Raw genomic sequence first — 17,868 nt, 5'->3', positions numbered from 1 at the left:
GTTTATAAGCTCCTACTTTTATTTTCTCCTGCCCACCATTTTCAGCCACTTGAGTGATTCTCTCTGCTGCCTGCCATTTCCTGAAATTCCCCTGGGATGTTTCTCAGCTGGCATCATGACTGCCTGTTTTTCAGTTATTCAAGTACATGAATGAACTCAGTTTTTCCTTCCAATTATGGTGACATGTAATTTCCCCATTTCAAAAAATTCAGTGAGGTTTCTTCAAAAATACATAGTCTTTGTAGCTTCGAAGATACCTCAATGAAAAAAATTAAAAATGGGGAAACAACACATCAGTTAGGAAAAACGGAGTTCATTCACGTATTGAATCACTTCTGTTTCATTTTCCCCTGAATGAGCACCATTTCCTTTTTGGGAAAAGACTGAGGCAAAGAAGGTGTTGAGTAATTCTGCCTTTTCTCCATCCCCTGTTAGCATTTTGTCATCTTCTTCATGCAGTGACTGTATCCTATCTTTTTTCTACCTTTTGCTGTGGACCTAACCAAAAAAGCCTTTCTTGTTGTTTTTAGCTTTTCTGGCAAGCCTCAGTTCATTGTGAGCTTCAGCTTTTCTGACTTTCTCCCTACACATCCTGGTTATTCGTTCTTGAATTCCTCTTTGGTGATTTCCCACCTTTTCCATTTCTTGTACATGTTCTTTTAAAATCTTAGCTTAGTTGAAAGTTCTCTAGACAGCCATCCTGGTTTCCTTACACACCTCCCATTTTTTTCTCCTCATTGGAACTGTTTAAAATTGTGCCCTCAAGATCTCACTTTTAACAAATTCCCAGCCATTATGCACTTCCTTCTCTTTCAGTATTTTTTACAAATCCTGGAAGGTTGCTTCTCAGCATTTTGTTGCTCCTAGAAAAAAACAACTTAGAAGTGGGAAATAATATTCCAAAAATGCCTTTGTCGAGTCTGGATTGTCTGTAGTATGCACCAAAATAATGTTCAAGTTGTAGGGAGAGCAATGTACCATGAAGATTTCCCCCCTAGACCAATGGCTTGCACTACTTTGGCTCAATTATCATAGCACTGGTCTCAGATATTAGCAACAGTCCATGCTGTCGTGTCATATCACCCTGTTCAGCACAATGCTTGCAAGACCTTTTCCTATTGACTCTGTGACATGTGGAAATACCCAAAAAATCCTCCTTGATGTTCACTGATTTGCTATTAACAAAGGGGGAGGGGGGGAGTATGTGTCATTTGAGAGGGCGAATTGTCCCTTGCCTCCTTGGTGAGAGCTTAGCAGATGCTTTCTCATATAATCCATCACCATAAAGCAATAGAATTGATAATGTCTCCTTTACTATGGTCTGAAGTTTGTAAGTTTTGAAAAAAGAAAGACAATTCTTTTCCAGCGGGGTGAGCCTCAGCATCTGTCCCAACTCAGCCAATGCTGATGCTGACACTGATTTCTACTTTTTTATTCCTTTATGTTTTAAAAAAAGATTAGAGAACATTTGCACATGGGGGGGGGAGTTACTAGTGGCATTGTTTTTAAAATAGATTACTTAGTTCTTGTTACTGATTTGGCAAATGAACTACAAAGTGGCAGTATTTGAATCTGCAGTTGCCATATATTATCATAGATTATTCACATACTTTTGCAGTCAGAATGCATTTATATGACTTTAGAATAATACACAGATGAACTTTTTATTTACAATTTTGTTACTGGTAATAAGCTGTTTGAATTTCATCATTAATTATTTCAAAAAGGTCATAACACTCAGGAAAAAAATATACCCATGTAAAGAACGTTTGTATAAAAGTGCCGGAGGTGAAGATTCCTCAAGAAATCTCATCCTTTGTAGCTTAGGGGTTCTAGCCTGTGGATATTCAATTCAATTGCCTTTGAGAAATCTTTTTAAGATGGACCTATTCATAACCAGGTCACATCTAATCGGTCTATGTCTGTAAGCCGTTCCTGATACATTTGACTTTGCAAGTCTCCCTACACTCTGGTCTGGATTGTGCTGAATCTGTTTTGGTTTGGAGCTCCCAAACTGTTCTTGCAAATGAATTATGTGAGAGGATGTCATATAGGGACATGTTTTTGCCTGTCCAACAACTGAGCACATTCAGGAATTCAGCTTGAGGGAGTTTAGCAGATTTATCTTTTTTTGCCAAAGGTTGAGAAACTTAGCAAAACACAGTACTTGTAATAATAAGTGTATTATAGCCTTTGGAATGGTAGATTTTCGACAGTAACCTATATGTTCATTAGTGGAAACTGTGACCTTTCTAAGGATCCTTTGTCTTGGTTTTTAGAGAAAGGGGAAAGTATTTTTAAATAGCTTTGCTCCATTTAACAAAGTTCTTAAAGAACATGCCTGAAGCAGAAACTGGAAAAATGGATGACAAACTCATGATCAATGACCTTTACATTTTTTCCTCTTTTCTTATTCTCTAGGAGGCTTCTGGGCATCATAACAAAAAAGGACGTGTTAAGACATATGGCTCAAATGGCAAATCAAGACCCTGAATCCATCATGTTTAACTAGGCTGGTTCCAAAGAACAGGGTTGGAATCTAAATTTTTACTGGACTAATGGAAAAGTTTTGTACAGCACTTTTTTTTTTTTTTTGGTTAAAATGAGATTTACATACATAAAAACTTGTTGAGGACAGAACCAAAGGAAAATTGTGGCAGATAGTGTTGAATTCAGCAGTACTTTTAAGTTGAGTAAAGACTTTGACAGTTGTGTACAGCTGCAGATATTAACCTGATTTCCTGACTGAAAACTGTGCTGTGTGTTACTCTTACAACATGGGTTAGTTTCCTGCCTTACCACTGTTTACCTTGTGATTTGGGAACACGGTGTATTTTCCTGTTCTGCTATGTCATTAGAAGGGTAGGAAAATTCACTGTGTGGTAAAAAATGCACGTGGCCTGTGCTGAATTAACTGCTTGGCTGGTGCATGCATAGGTGTGATGTGCTTTGGCACAAGCACATGGAAGACCACCCTATCAATTTGTTAGGGAGATTTGGAAAAATAGCAAATTTTATTCTAAGAATTATTTATAACTGAAAGTGTTGTGTTCAAAGCAACTTTGTACCAACCGTGATTTTTCATTATACTAGTTTCCACTTATTTATTATTGGATTATTTCTTATTGATTATACTGCAGTATTTTCAAGAAGATTATGGTTTTTATGTGGACATATATTGTTTTTGCCTATTTTTGTAGAAGTTAAGAGATGCCTGAACTGAACTGAAGCGATAATTCGGTTATCTATCAACATTTCAAAACTTTTTGCTCTATACTTTGCACCATTAAGTGTTATCCATACTCTGTTCTTAAATTAATTATCTGACAAAGTCGTTTTTGTTTTTCCATGGAAGACACTTCTTCTGTATGCATCCCCACTTGGCTAGATGAACCACATCCTGACATTCATTGTATGTTAAAAGTTCTTTAAAACATATGACGTATAAAAGTCCAACCCATGCCTATGTTACAGTGTTAAACAGTTACTTGAGAATTGGGCTTCAGTAGTTTTGCTAATAGCATTTTTTTTTAAAAAAAATCCTTAATACTGCACAACAAAGTCATTAGTATTTATTAGTTCTCTATGTAAAATGTGCATCATAGTTGGTTTCATGTGACATTATTTTTATATTTTATCTTGTGAATTATGTTTTCTGCATGATGAATGCATCTCTGTACTGATATTGTCTTTATTTCTTATTCTGCAGTGGGAAATAGTTTGCCTCTTCTTGAAGGCCAGGCCACTAATATAACAAGAGTGATGTGTTTCCCTATGGGGAGGGAAGGTTTCCCTATGGGGAGAAAGAGGTTCAGTGATTTTCAGTTTGGGGCTTGTTATGGATCCTTTCCCCCTATGTGGACTATTACTGGCAGAAGAATTAAAAGAAGAATCTTGTGGCACATCAATTAGTAGTAAGCAATAAACAAGAAAAGTACAAATCAAGTCTATTCCAGAAACCTACATAACTCAAACAAAACAACCAGCCTTTACTGGATGTGTAAATTTTTTAAGCAATAAAGCATCCACATGAAAGGTTGTAAAGAAAAAGGGTCCAAATACATTTTAACTGAACAGTCTTCTTCAGTGGTCTCTGACTCATAAATGCCCAATTCTTTCATTTATATATCCCCAAATGGACACAGAGCAGATGTAAGCAGAATCAATACAAAGCGGGGTGGGGGAGGAGGGAGATATTAACACATAATCAGTATCTCACTGAATTATTCCCATTCAATCATTCTTTGCAGGCCTTTTTGGAAATCTAGAGATATAAAATGAAAAATAAACACAAATTTATATTGTTCATATTTAATAAAATAGAAATGATTTAAAAAAATAAAACTACTGTAATATACTATTTTCACCTCAGTGACTAACGCATTTACAAGTAAAATAAGCTTTTGTAGGCTTAAAGCCACTTTGTCAGGTGCATAAAGTAATCCAGGTGCATCTGGCGAAGAGGCTCTAGCCCATGAAACTATATGCTACAAAAAATTGGTTAGTCTTTAAGGTACCGCAAGACTTTCTTGTTCTTGCTGCAACAGAATAACTCAGCTGCCCCACTGGAGTTTTCTGGAAGAATGTGAGACACAAGAAAAAAAGTCTCACTTTTGCAAGCAAGCGACAAAGAGTACTTTTAAGTCCTATTGCGAGCTTCAAGTTGGGAAATTCCTGGGGATTTGAGGCTGGGGTCTGGGAAGGGCAGAGTTTGAGGAGGGAGCTCAGCAGGAATGTGAATCCAAAGAGTTTGCCATTTTCTGCAAGGAACAGATTTCTGTAGTCTGGTGATCACTTGTAATTCTTGGAAAACTACAGCCTCTACCTGGGGGTTGTACTCTGCTTTATATCATTTGGAGATCGACTTGTGAGCAATGCATTTTTATGACACTCTGCTGCTTTTTATGAGTGGGCTGTGTTAAAACTATTATTCTTCCTGAAAGTACATGCCCTTTTACATCTGGAAATACAGACTGCAGGTCAGCCTATTTATAGGAGTGGGATTTATAAGATACAGCAACCCACGAAGGAGGCCATGTAACAGTCATGGAGGCCACCCTTGGAAGCAGCAGAATGCCTCTGCATCCCACAACGCAGCCATTTTGCTTTACTGTAGAAAGCCCTTTAATTCACTTTAAAGGTAACGCTTTCTAAAATCCAGTCAGGCCCTTATGTAAAACATAATTTAATAATTAATAACATATGGCTTAGCAGATTCAAATACCAGAAAAGGAAGTCCAGAATTAATATTCTGTTCTATAATGTAGCATCTATCGTTTGAAGTAATACAGTTATTCCTTCCACATTGCGACTTTCCCCATCATGTTTTTGATATGTCGCGGGTTGATATAAGAAATTAAATGAGAATTGTGGAGGAGTGTTGTGGAATCTGCAGACAACATGTGAAAGCCAGCAGAAGACACAGAAAAAGTTTAGAAACTGAGAAATACATAAAATATATGTATAGTATTGCATAATATCATCATATTTTATCTTTTCATACCATAAATATACACAAGTTAAAATAAAAGAAAAAAATCAGACTTATTCTCTGGTATGAAGGGAAGACTAAAAATATTATGCAGATTTCTGCATCTGAATGCATATCACATCCCTAACCCAGTGATGTGGAAGAGATAACTGTATTCAAGTTAGTGCTGGTATGTATTTCCTTTAAAACTCTCATTTTTAGAAATTTTGGCTAACAGTATATTAAAAAGTCTCAATAACTTGGTGTTTTTGCTTGCTATATGTTGGGCCCACTCTGTATAGGCCAAAATCACCAGTGCGGGGCTGGTAAAAACACTGATGGGGAGAGAACTTCACACAGCTGCTGCCTCTGAGGCAGCACCATGGTTTCTCCTCCCAACCAGTGGGAAAACGGTGTTTCCGAAACTCACTAAGCTAGCGAGTCTTTTGGGAAACACCGTTTTGCACCCTGTGCTGAGTGAATGGCACCTAGTCAGAGGCACTGCTTTTAGGCGCCTCTGTTTTGTCTGTAAACTTACCTTCCTTTCCTCTGCGGAGCTTTGCACGGATGAGGGGACACGCCTCCTGGCCTCTGACCCCCCGAGGCATTGCCATGGGCACAGGGGTGTGTCTGCAGAGTTTCGCAGGGGAAGGTAAGTTAAGTTTACAGACAAAACAGAGGCGCCTCCATGCAAAGGCACCTCTGCAGACCGCAGCAACTCTGGGGCCACCCACATGGGAGCGTGCGAATGGTCTTGGGGCTTCACCAGTATCATTTATACCAGTGGACTGCTGCTTCAAAGGCCCATGTGGAACGGGCCTTGGAAAATGATTTGAAAACAGTTATCTATGTTGGCCCTTGTAGAAGGAAGCAGAATGTCTTACCTTTCCTACTGCTTTTCACTGTTCAAATGCAAACATGAAGCAAGAACTCACTGAAATGTCTGTTTGCTTGTTCATATCTGCTGAGATGTGGATAACCACTATGGAGTCCTAATATATACACACCAACAGTGTGGTGTAGGGGTTAAGAGCAGGTGCACTCTAATCTGGAGAACCGGGTTTGATTCCCTGCTCTGCCACTTAAGCAGTGGATGCTTATCTGGGGAACCAGATTAGCTTGTGCACTCCAACACATGCGCTGGGTGACCTTGAGCTAGTCACAGTTCTTTGGAACTCTTTAGGCCTTTCCACACGGGACAGCGTTTCCCCTGGCCTCGGCGATGCGCCGAACGGTCACAGAGAAAGTCGGTCGGTTGGACGACAGCGCTCCACGGTGCCGTCTCCCCTTTCGTTACCGGGACTGTTCATGTGAACTGTCCTGGGGGGGCCGTGCGGAAACGGCCTTTCAGCCCCACCCACCTCACAGGGTATTTGTTGTGGAGGGGAAAGGGAAAGGAGATTGTAAGCCCCTTTTAGTCTCCTTGTAGGACAGAAAGGGGGGATATAAATCCAAACTCTTCTTCTCTTAAAAATCCACTAGTTGTCCCCTCATACGTTTAAATTTTTAAAAGGCACAAAATGAACATAAAAAAGAAGCAGGTATGCAAACAACGAAGTGAAATAAACCCCACTGAACTTAGCTGGATCTACTTCTTCATTATTCCCTCAGACCATGGCTAGTCAGAGAAAGAGATGCACACACCTGATACTTAATATGGCAGAGCAGGAAATACCTTCTCGGAATCCAGATTTTCACTCTTTGCTTAACTAACAAGTGGTCTCTTACTGCACAGACCAACCTGCTGCAGGCTTCACATCAAGCAAAGGGTTGAAATTGTGATCTTTGGATTCCTCAAGCCTTCAAATCAAAAGGTATAAACGTCCCTTCTCCCTACAGCCAGCCAGTTGATCCACAGTAGCTGACTCCTCAAAAGCCTGTGGGTTAACAACAGTTAGCCCTCATGAGCTTGTCTATTCCTGAATAGGCATCTGGATAGAGAAACCACTGGACATTCCCCAGGCCTGACTGGCATCTTTAAAAGGCTTTTGGAAGGAGGATGTACCAACTCTGGCTTCCATCTCAGAAGGGAGTAAAAATCGGGAAGAGGAGGTGGCATAAGTATTCAGTCCCCACTCTATTCCAGCTGAAAGAAAGCCAAATCAGACATGAATCTGGTTAGGATTGCACTGTAAGTATGTATAAAATTTTAGTATGTGTTTATCACCAAAACGTGGCACATTTATGCAGTTCCTCCTTTGAATTAGTACACCCATTAGTGTGTTGTAATTGTCCTATACTGAGACAATAATATAATCCGTTTCCCCAGTATTTCTACATCCTAAAAAGCTTGCATTGACTCATGACACTATTTCTAATTGCTTGAATTTTATACCATTTCAACAAAGTGCCCATTATAGTAGCAAATTATTAATTTTGGGGTTTATATTCATATGTAATTTGCATTCTGCCTATTGAGAAATACAGAACCTAACATTCTCTCAGTCCATGGAATAAAATTGCATTAGGGAAGTATCTGAAATCCACCCTGGAGTCTGGTAAGGAAGAAGTGGGATTTTTCAGATGTGTATCTAGAAGCACATTACATTTTCTGTCTCTAAGGCCATTTCTGCACGGCGGCAGAAGAAGCTGTCGCCGGTGGAGCCATGGGAGCATTTGCACGATCTCGTGTGGGTGCCTCTGAAGCTAGGCGGCTCTGCCTCCGGTCTGCATCTTTTATTTACCTTGTCGTCCCTTCGAGGCTCCAGAAGGAGGAAGTGACATGCCCACACTGCCCTCTGACTCATGGGGGTTGGAGGGCAGCTTGGGTGTGTCCCTTCTCCCTCTGGAGCTTTGGAGGGAAGACAAGGTAAACTGAAAGCTGTGCCTTCACGCTGACGCGCTTTGCATGGCTTTCCAAAAAACACACTCATGGAGCATGTTTCCAAAAAACACACTCATGGAGCATGAAAGTAGCATTTTTGTACCTTTGGGGGGGGGGGTGAGCACGGCGCTGCTGCACTACAGCAGTGGCAGCTGTTCGAACAGTGCCCCAGGGTGGTGTTTTTACCATTCCTAGGGCGCTGTTTTTGGGCCGTGCAGAAGTGGTGTAAGTTTATAGCTAATTTGTGTTCTTTGTTAACAGGTTTTTTTAAAAGATATTTGACTACACCAGCTAAAATGAATATTTGCAGTATTTGAAAACTTCTTAATGTTCCAGTGAGGAATTTTGAATGTGATTTTTTTACTCTAACTCTTGAATTTGAATGCTTGGTTGTTTTGTTTTTGGCTGTCTTCAAATATAAATCAGTCTGGAAAAAAATTCATTTTCAGGCCATTGATCAAATAGTACATATTGTTGTTTGCCCATAATTACACGTAGCTAAATATGGTATACTGAGTAGTTTTCAATCACTGTCAGAGAATCTTGGGTTCTTTGGAAGCTTACAGAATTTCAGCAGTAACATAGCTGCTCCTTTGAAACACAAGTAGAAGACCATTACAGATGTCCGGCTCCATCTAAAGTGGGGGGGGGGGATCCGCCATTGGGACCAGCGCAGAGTTGTGCCAATGGATTTGCCCTCTCTGGGGCACTTGCCCCAGTAGAGGAGCAAATCCACTTGTGTGTAGCCACTGCAGCCCTCCCTGGCAGTGGGACACAGTGCCAGATATCACTCCGCCAGCACCTGTGCGGCTGCTGCTGGTGTAGCAGGGGCAATCTGGGGGCGTAGCCAGGGGACCTGGTTTAGTTGGCTTCCTCCCAACCATTGCCCCCGTTGTGATGGTGGCCAGGGCTTTGGACTTACACCTTCTTTTCAGTGGTGTAAGTCCATTAAGCCTAATGAGGGCTTTCTCGTGGCAGGGAGGCTTTTTTGCATTTTAAGCCTCACCATATTTTGGGAAGCCATCTTGGGAGCGCTGGCCTTGCATGGCCACAGCACTGCAGCTAAGTGCCCGGCTCATCTGCAGAATCGATTCTCATGCCCTGTGCAGATGACATGTCCAAGTGTCAATTTACTGTGCAGGGTGGGAGAAGAGGCACAAGCAGGCCAGGCCACCGCCTGCCTCCCCATGAACTCCAAGTTGTCTGCATGGTATGAATTTATAATGCGTTCATAATTTCTTGAACAAAGATGAAAGCTTATTTGGGAATTCCTGACTATGTCAGTGTATCTGTCATTCAGACCAGGGCATGATCAATTCACTCAGTGGGTATAATGTATTGCCTTGGATATCCTAGAACTTACTGTTGTCGGGAATTTTCCCTTTAATAAACTCCCCCCACCCCCCAATTCATTATGATCCAAGTTCAGCAAAAATTGAGCGTTTTGGGATATATAGGATTCTGCCCTTTATATTTGCATGCAGTCATAGAGAATACTTGCAAACTTACTTGTTCAGTGTTAGGTATACAGTAAAATGAAACATTAATAAACCATTTTAGTTCAATTTCTTTCCATAGTTTTCTGTCAGAATTTTCCCCATCCATACTATTATCTTCCAGCAGAGAATGAAGAATTCTCCAGATCCAAATCAAAGTTAATTGATTTTGAAGAATCAAAAATTGTTTTCATAGCACATGGTTGACTTAAGAATAAAATTGGTCAGCTAAATGTTTGGTTTTCTCTTACACCAATATGCACATTAGATGATTTTTAGACTGTGGAAGTAGAATAATGCCAGATCAAATGAATGAATAAAAGTATGATGGCAGATCAGATGAATGAATAAAGGTATGATGAAAAATTTAGTATGCAATTTTGAATGGACTTAATCTATACAGAGAAAGATTTTACTTTCCAGTGGTGGACAGGAAAACAAAGATGTTATGAATTAAGACATCAGCCTATTTGTTGGAATAACTGCTTAATAAAAATGACTGAAAATGTTCCTTAGAAACTGACAATATATTATTTAATAAATGAAATAGTACTTCATTATTTACAAGACTGTCTGAAAAAGAAGGGGCTTGATGCAGTGCCTGCCTTTGGAGGGATCCTCACAGGACATAACAGAGCTTGATTTATCTCTTCTCCATTAATATTTGGGCACTCATTGCACTATGTTGTCTCTGTATGCTTCCTTCCTGCTGCTGGATCAAGGGAAATCAGCTCTGAGCAGAAGGGTGAGGTTGGATATGAGAATATGTATATTTATTTATATATATATATATATATATATATTCGGTGTATAGACCGCCCTCCCCCTAAGGGCTCAGGGCGGTGAACAACATAAGTAGATGGCATCCACTATTAACTCCTCAACCCCAAGGGGTGGTAGGATTCAATGATGTTATCAGAGGAGGGGAAACGAAAAGGAGGGAGGGGGCCCCTCATCAACGGCTGGTCTCCCCGAAGGCCCGGCGTATGCATTGTTCTGATTCCTGGTAATGACTTTAGTATGTTGCTTGTTCACATGCCTCGGGGAAAACAAATTTCTATCCTTCCATGTACAATCCCATCGAACTTTCAGCAGATTTAACTTACCCCTAATTCTTATTGGGTGAAAAGATATATGGTATATCTTTCCCTACCAAAGTACTGAAGCATGTGTAACATATCTAATAACATCACATAATGGATCCACTGTTTGATGAAAACTTCAGTATTCAGCAACAACTTTTTCAGTGTGTGTGTTGGGGTTGGGATGGGGAGGACAGTCCAGTTATAATAGCAGAAAGTGCCTGACCTTTAATATCTGCAATATTTGAGGTGGGGGGAGAGACAATGTACACTGGATAAAAAAGCCTGAGAAGAATGGGGCAAAACTTCCTCCAGCACCATTATTCCTCAGGGTTATCACAGAAGTTGCAAAGGCTGATTAAATACTAAAACATGCAATGAAACCTGAAGATCCTAATTCTGGATCTCTTATAACCCCATTGATGGCATGATATAAATGAAGTAAATGAATGTCATAGGCCGTTTCCATATGGCACAATTATACTGGGTTATATTGGTATCTTACAATCTGGGTTTATTTTATCCCAGTTTCTCCCTTTGCATGGCTGCCCATTTCTGTGAAGGAATCAAGTGAAGATAGGATAAAATACTCCAGTTTGTTTTGCATGAACCCAGGTCTTTTGTATTTACACCGCAAGTATATCAGCACATGCGCAAACATCCCCAGTGTCCCATGTTCTGATTGGCTGTTGTTTTTGGACAGTGGTGGGGGAAAACAAAGTACCCCCTTTTTCCAGTTCTGGTTAGGGCCCTGTTCAGGCCTCAACATAGCAAGCAGCAGCAAAAAACAATGGGGCACAACATCACATCACATTCCCACTCATATTCTCATATTTTTGTTGAAAATTAGAGACTCCGCCCCCCATGATATGCCCACTAACATTCGACCCAAAGTGCACACCTCTGTAGCTATGCACTCTGAGCAACCAGTACACATACAGAAAAGAAAACAGGGACACTCCTGATTAACCCAGGTGAAATGGCACTCAGTCAATACCATGAGCAGAAAATGTGCTTGGGGAAACATTTCAAGAAGGGCGGACTGCAATGGTTGGTGGCTCATGAGAGTTGAAAACTGACATGACGTCAAGTGGGGAGAACGGGGGGGGGGAAGCGACAGAGCAGGGAGATCAGGCGGCTGGGTGGGAAAAATAAACCTTCTGCTCCTGTGGTGTTTGCAAAGTAGTGGGTTCACTGTGGGATTTTTGAAAAGAATCGCCAAAATTAAAATCCCAGGGTGAGGGAAATATTGTGGCACAAACCCGCTTTAGGACCAGGAACCATGCAAACTTCTTGGCCAAACCAGGATATTTCCCTTGCTCAACCCGGGATATTTGGACCATGCAGAAATGACCAGAAGGAATTGTATAGATTTCATTCTACAGCTTTCCAGTTCTATTTATCAGTATTTCCTATATCATCTTTTTCACCAGCTCTTCAATCATGATTGGCTAATTTGCCTCATCCTCTACTTTTGTCTCTGCCCCCTGATAACAAGCTCCTTTATCTGCCAAGCAGCAGGTGGCTTCAAAAGATGGTTTAACATTGTAACCAAGGAGCCTACTTATTCAGAGTGTATTCTCTGGTGGTACCATGTACTTACACTCATGGGATGTTTGGATGGGTGTGGGGTGGTGGTTGAGGGGAAGGATCTATTCAGAAATGATGTATGATTTTAGAACTCCTCTCAGAAGCACTTAACTCCAAATTATGGAATTTGGAAAACATTTACAACTAGTGTAAATTAGAACTAAATCATAGAACATGTATTTGTTTATTCACTCTTCATCACAGTCTCTCTCTCTTCCTCTCTCTGCACCTTTACATTGTGTGTACACACAACACCCCACACTACTATGGCCTTTGTGCAGCCCAGACATAACGAAAGGCAAAGAAAAGCAGAGAAGACATCACACTGCTGTAACAATTTCTTCCCAGGCCAAAAGGGGTTAACTGGATAGAAGGATGTGGGTAAATGTGAAAGGCACAGAGGGGAGAAGCTTTTCATGGCATCTTGTCAAGGGCTGCATTTCACTGGAAAAGGAATTCTGAAGAACAAAACAGTGTTAGCACACAACAGCTAGTGGGGGATTTCCAAAGGTCCTGTGCTTGGTCTCTGGCATGCACGGCAATAAAGAATTTATGCATGATCTGTCCTTTGTTATGGAAACGCATATTTTAAAGATTAAGTAGCCTTTCTTAAACCAAACAGTTGAGAAGAAGCTGAGAGGGGGAAAAACTTCAACAAAGTATTAAGTGCTCTTTTTACAGAATGCTTAATAGACGTAGTCAACTATTGTGCAAACATCACTTCCTTCAGTCCAGTGTATCTGTGGCACCCACATCCTTAAAATACTTCCATAGTATATCAAAAAGGAGAAAAAAATTCTGGGCAAAGATAGTACGTGTATCATGATGGTGATGCTGATGAGGCCAAGTGTAATGGTTTCTCATTTCCTGAAATTTCCTATGCTTCAACATGTTTCCATTAAGGCTGCATCCTTTCCATTAACAGTTGCCAATACAGGTCAGCTTACTAATGAAATGAGCTGTAATACAGAATGTGGAGTTACTCAGAGGTTATGAATCCTTTTTTTTAAGTGACTGTTGAGTGTTTACGTAATGCATTCAGAGAAATGGCATTTAGGAATAGTGGTTGGATCAACGACATTGCAGAATGTGACCATCCCAAACAATTAGGGAAACAAAGAGGTTAGGTTGACTGTCGCTAGAATTTTCAAACAAAAGCTACACAGAACTGTGCTTTGCTCAGCATCTGTCACCTCGCCTGGACCCTGTAGGAAGTACTTATGCACAGCATTTTGCTTATGTAACAAATCTTTATATTTACACATTTTTTTTAAAAACACCACAGGGCTTGCTATTTGTATTGGGTTTTTAAGACTAATAAGAATCAAATAAACAAAAAAAATGCTGTTTTCAGTATAGGAATGAATAAAACATTTCTAAAAAATATTGATAAAATGCACATTCTTTATTCAACATGGTGTATACATGAGATATGCAGATTTAAGTCCTTTCAGATCCCAAACTGGTTCAATAAAACAGTTATGTTACATCAGTCTGACAAGTACCTACTATGCAAATCCCTCAAAAGCTCTCCTACATAGAGGGGTTTTGCATAAGGGACTATAAGCAAGCAATCCAAACTTCTACTGGGATCCTATTCCAGAGTGTTGAAACAACAACAGAAAAGGCTCTGAAATGGACTGGTGCCAAACACAGGACTCTAACTAAAGCAACTGTTGAAACACAGCTTGGCTGAAATGCAAGTCGCACACTGGCACATGTTGGGAGAGAGTTTGCTTCAGATATTCTTAAACCCCTAAATATTTTGGGAGTGTGACAACCAAAAGAACACTTGTTTCCATATCAAGATGCCTATGCCCTCTCCTTCACAGGGCAGCTACTTGAGATGGGGCACCTTGCCTCTGGAACTCTCTCACTCCACATCTCTTAATCTGGTGTTGAATAGCTGCTGGCTAGCCATGTATTGTAACCCATTTCCCCACTAAATGGGATCCTTCCAAACTTCACTGGTTATGTCCTGTAGCTGTATTGTTTATTCTCTTTTTTATATACATGAGAGACAATAGAGCCCACCCTCCAAAGCTGCCATTTCCTCCAGGGGAAATGGTTTGCTATAGTTTGGAGCTGTAACTCTAGGACAGTGGTGGCGAACCTTTGGCACTCCAGATGTTATGGACTACAATTCCCATCAGCCCCTGCCAGCATGCCAATTGGCCATGCTGGCAGGGGCTGATGGGAATTGTAGTCCATAACATCTGGAGTGCCAAAAGTTCGCCACCACGGCTCTAGGAGATCTTCAGCCGCCACCTGGAGGTTGGCAACCCTGCTTGGCATTTGCCTTTCCTGTTTCTCATTTATTATTGATTTTCATATCTCAGTCTAATGCTGCAGCTTTTCACTATTGCATTGGAATTCACTGTTGCATTGCAGATTTTCAGATATCTAAATGAAATTTGGAGGATACATTATTCACTTATTTAGAGCATTTTTGTTCCCTACTAGCTCTGAAACCACAGTCAAGGTGACTTTTAAGAAACAAATGAATAGTTTAGGTTCATTAGGTTTCAAGGGAGCTTGGAAAGAAGCCATCTCAACACAATATGATATGTCCAAACTGGAAAGAATGCTGGCAATGCTTAACAAAATAGTGGGCTTTGATTATAAACTGTAGTATTGCCTCTTAAATGGATTTTAAGGGGTAAAGAGCAATAAAGGATGGCACAGCTCTCAGTCTGTAAGACTTAGCAAGGCTGTAAACAGTAGGATGTTTTGGAGGTCATAAATTCATCGGGTCACCATGGAAGTGACTTATGGGCACTTGGCACACAAAGAGCAAGAACCTCTTGAGTACTGTGTCGATTTGTGTTCAAAAGAAAGAAAAATAAAAATACAGATAAGGGAACTAGAAGAAGAGGAGTTCGGATTTATATCCCACCTTTCCTGTAAGGAGTCTCAAAGCGGCTTACAAACTCTTTCCCTTGCTCTCCCCCACAACAGACACCTTGGCAGATTCCGCATGGGCCAAAAACAGCAGTGTGAAAACAGTGTGAGAACTGTTTTTACATGGGCCATGTAAAATGGTTTAAAACAGTGTAAAAGGGTTTACACTATTTTCACACCATTTTCACACCGCTGTTTTTGGCCCATGCGGAATCCACCCTTATGAGGTAGGTGGTGTTGAGAGAGTTCTGAGAGAACTGTGACTGACCCAAGATCATCTAGTAGGCTTAATGCAGAGGAGTGGTGGAAAAAATAATCCAGTTCACCAGATTGGAGTCCACCACTCTTCATCATCATCTTCATTATCTTGCTCTATCTTTCAATGTAGATCAGTGGTTCTCAACCTGGGGGTCGGGACTCCTTTGGGGGTCGAACGACCCTTTCACGGGGGTCGCCTAAGACCATTGGAAAATGGTCTTTTTGTATTTTATATATACCAATTTTATGGTTGGGGGGGTCACCACAAAATGAGGAGCTGTATTAAAGGGTCGCGGCATTAGGAAGGTTGAGAACCGCTGGTGTAGATTGTAACATAATCCTTTCTGATTGTCCTGTGTCTCCTTAGTTGACCAGACTTCCACCTTTGCTAATACTTGTATTTCAGGTAAGGAGTAGCAAGGTGGTCTAGTCACTATATGCAGTAAAAAACAGCTGTACTGGGAACTTTTTTGTCCACCTCCCTCCCCCCAAAAAACTGCCTTAGCTTACAACAGTGGAACCCAGACATATCACTTTAGCTAGCGAAATGCTGCCAGGCATAGGTCCAAAGGAAAACAAATCTTTGTTGGGGCCAGCTGTAATAATCTCATTCTTTGTCTCTCAAGGGAGCGTAGAAAATTGTGCAAACAATACATTTGTTAGGATGCACTAAGAGGCACAAAGTAGTGAGCTAGCATTTCAGTTTCACAGAATTCTATCTTGGGCTGATTCCGCATGGGCCAAAAACAGTGGTGTGAAAATGGTGTGAAAACAGTATAAACCCTTTTACACGATTTTAAACCCTTTTACACCATTTTCACACTGTTTTCACACTGCTGTTTTTGGCCCATGCGGAATCAGCCTTGGATATTAAGCAATAAAAAGTGGACGGGGGAGAAAAAGATGTTTCTCATAAAGGATGTGTTGCAGAAACTCTGTGTGACATGCAGCAATTTTAAGATGGCAATTCTGGAAGCTCTTTGAAGACTGCTAAAGCTAGATTGTACCAAACCAAGTACAAAAAATGTGCACCACAGGCAACTGGGACAAAGAAGCAGTATAGCCAGACTTTGCAAAAATGATAAGGCAGTAGTTTTTGGATGCATATGTACCACTAAAACAGAGCACTCAAGCACTTGGCAGATAGCAGAACTGAAGAGCAATGTGAAAGCTATTGGGGCAGATAGATGCAGTGTCCCCTTAGATCAGTGTTTCCCAACCTTTTCTACATCACGGTACCCTTGACCTCACTCTTTATATCTCACGGTACCCCTGCCATCCCCCACCTTCCCCTCCCAGTGTCCCTGCTTGCCACCCCCCTCACCTTCCCCTCCCAGGGTGAAGGGGAGCACTGTGTGTGTGTGTGTGTGTGTGTGTGTGTGTGTGTGTGTGTGTGTGTGTGTGTGTGTGCAGGAATTGGCTGCTGATCTTGCAGCAGGCCCTGCCTCCTGGGCCAGCTCCATATCCTTGCTGGCGCCGGTGGGAGACACCACAAAAGTGAGGGGGGCCAGTAGTGTTGCTGTGGTACCCCTGGGACATGCTCATGGCACCCCAGGGTACCACGGAACCCTGGTTGGGAATCGTTGCCTTAGATCAGGGGTAGGGAACCTGCGGCTCTCCAGATGTTCAGGAACTACAATTCCCATCAGCCCCTACCAGCATGGCCAATTGGCCATGCTGACAGAGGCTGATGGGAATTGTAGTTCCTGAACATCTGGAGAGCCGCAGGTTCCCTACCCCTGCCTTAGATATATGATCCATGTCCTCTCCATATTTCCAGCTTTGTTAGTTATGTCACTAGCATACCCTGACCTGGATTGTTCAGTCTAGCCTAATCTCTGTCTGTGTCTGTGTAGCTACAAAAATAGCTCCTCGGTTGTTTTTTTTAAAATAGGGAAACTATATATTGCCGGAATTGGCAGGACCAGCTAAGTACAACTATGCACTTTTTGGGCTGAAAAGGGGCCCAGGATCAGAGCTTGCAGAGCAAACATCCTGGAGAAACCTTCAGCAAATGGCAGCAGGGAGAATCCCATCAGCTGCACAAAAAATGTTGGGAGCAAGTGGAGGGTGAAACTGACCAGAGAGCAAAATGTTTGGGTGGGAAACAGCCTCTTTTCCCTTCTGAAAAGCACCCAGAAACCATCTTTTTAAAAGATGTCCCACAGGTGTCTTTTTTGTGCTGTGTGGAATGGACCTATGACAGCATCATGGCCCCCCCTCAATGTCTCATAGTTTAGTTTGAAA

The 17,868-nt window shown here is 41.3% G+C and overlaps 1 protein-coding gene across 1 annotated transcript in view; it reads left to right on the top strand.

The window, feature by feature from the left end:
• Positions 1-10,337, top strand: part of CLCN4 (chloride voltage-gated channel 4) — a 52,882-nt gene extending 42,545 nt beyond the window's left edge. The window contains exon 12 of the mRNA XM_048493371.1: positions 2,422-10,337. Coding sequence (XP_048349328.1) covers positions 2,422-2,512 — 91 coding nt within the window. The 3' untranslated portion in view covers positions 2,513-10,337. The remainder of the gene's footprint in view (positions 1-2,421) is intronic.
• The last annotated feature ends 7,531 nt before the right edge of the window (positions 10,338-17,868 follow it).

The sequence above is a fragment of the Sphaerodactylus townsendi genome, linkage group LG04, assembly GCF_021028975.2.
Source record: "Sphaerodactylus townsendi isolate TG3544 linkage group LG04, MPM_Stown_v2.3, whole genome shotgun sequence".
Taxonomy (NCBI): domain Eukaryota; kingdom Metazoa; phylum Chordata; class Lepidosauria; order Squamata; family Sphaerodactylidae; genus Sphaerodactylus; species Sphaerodactylus townsendi.
Note: the sequence above shows the minus strand (reverse complement) of the source record. Positions and strands in the feature narration are given on the sequence as shown.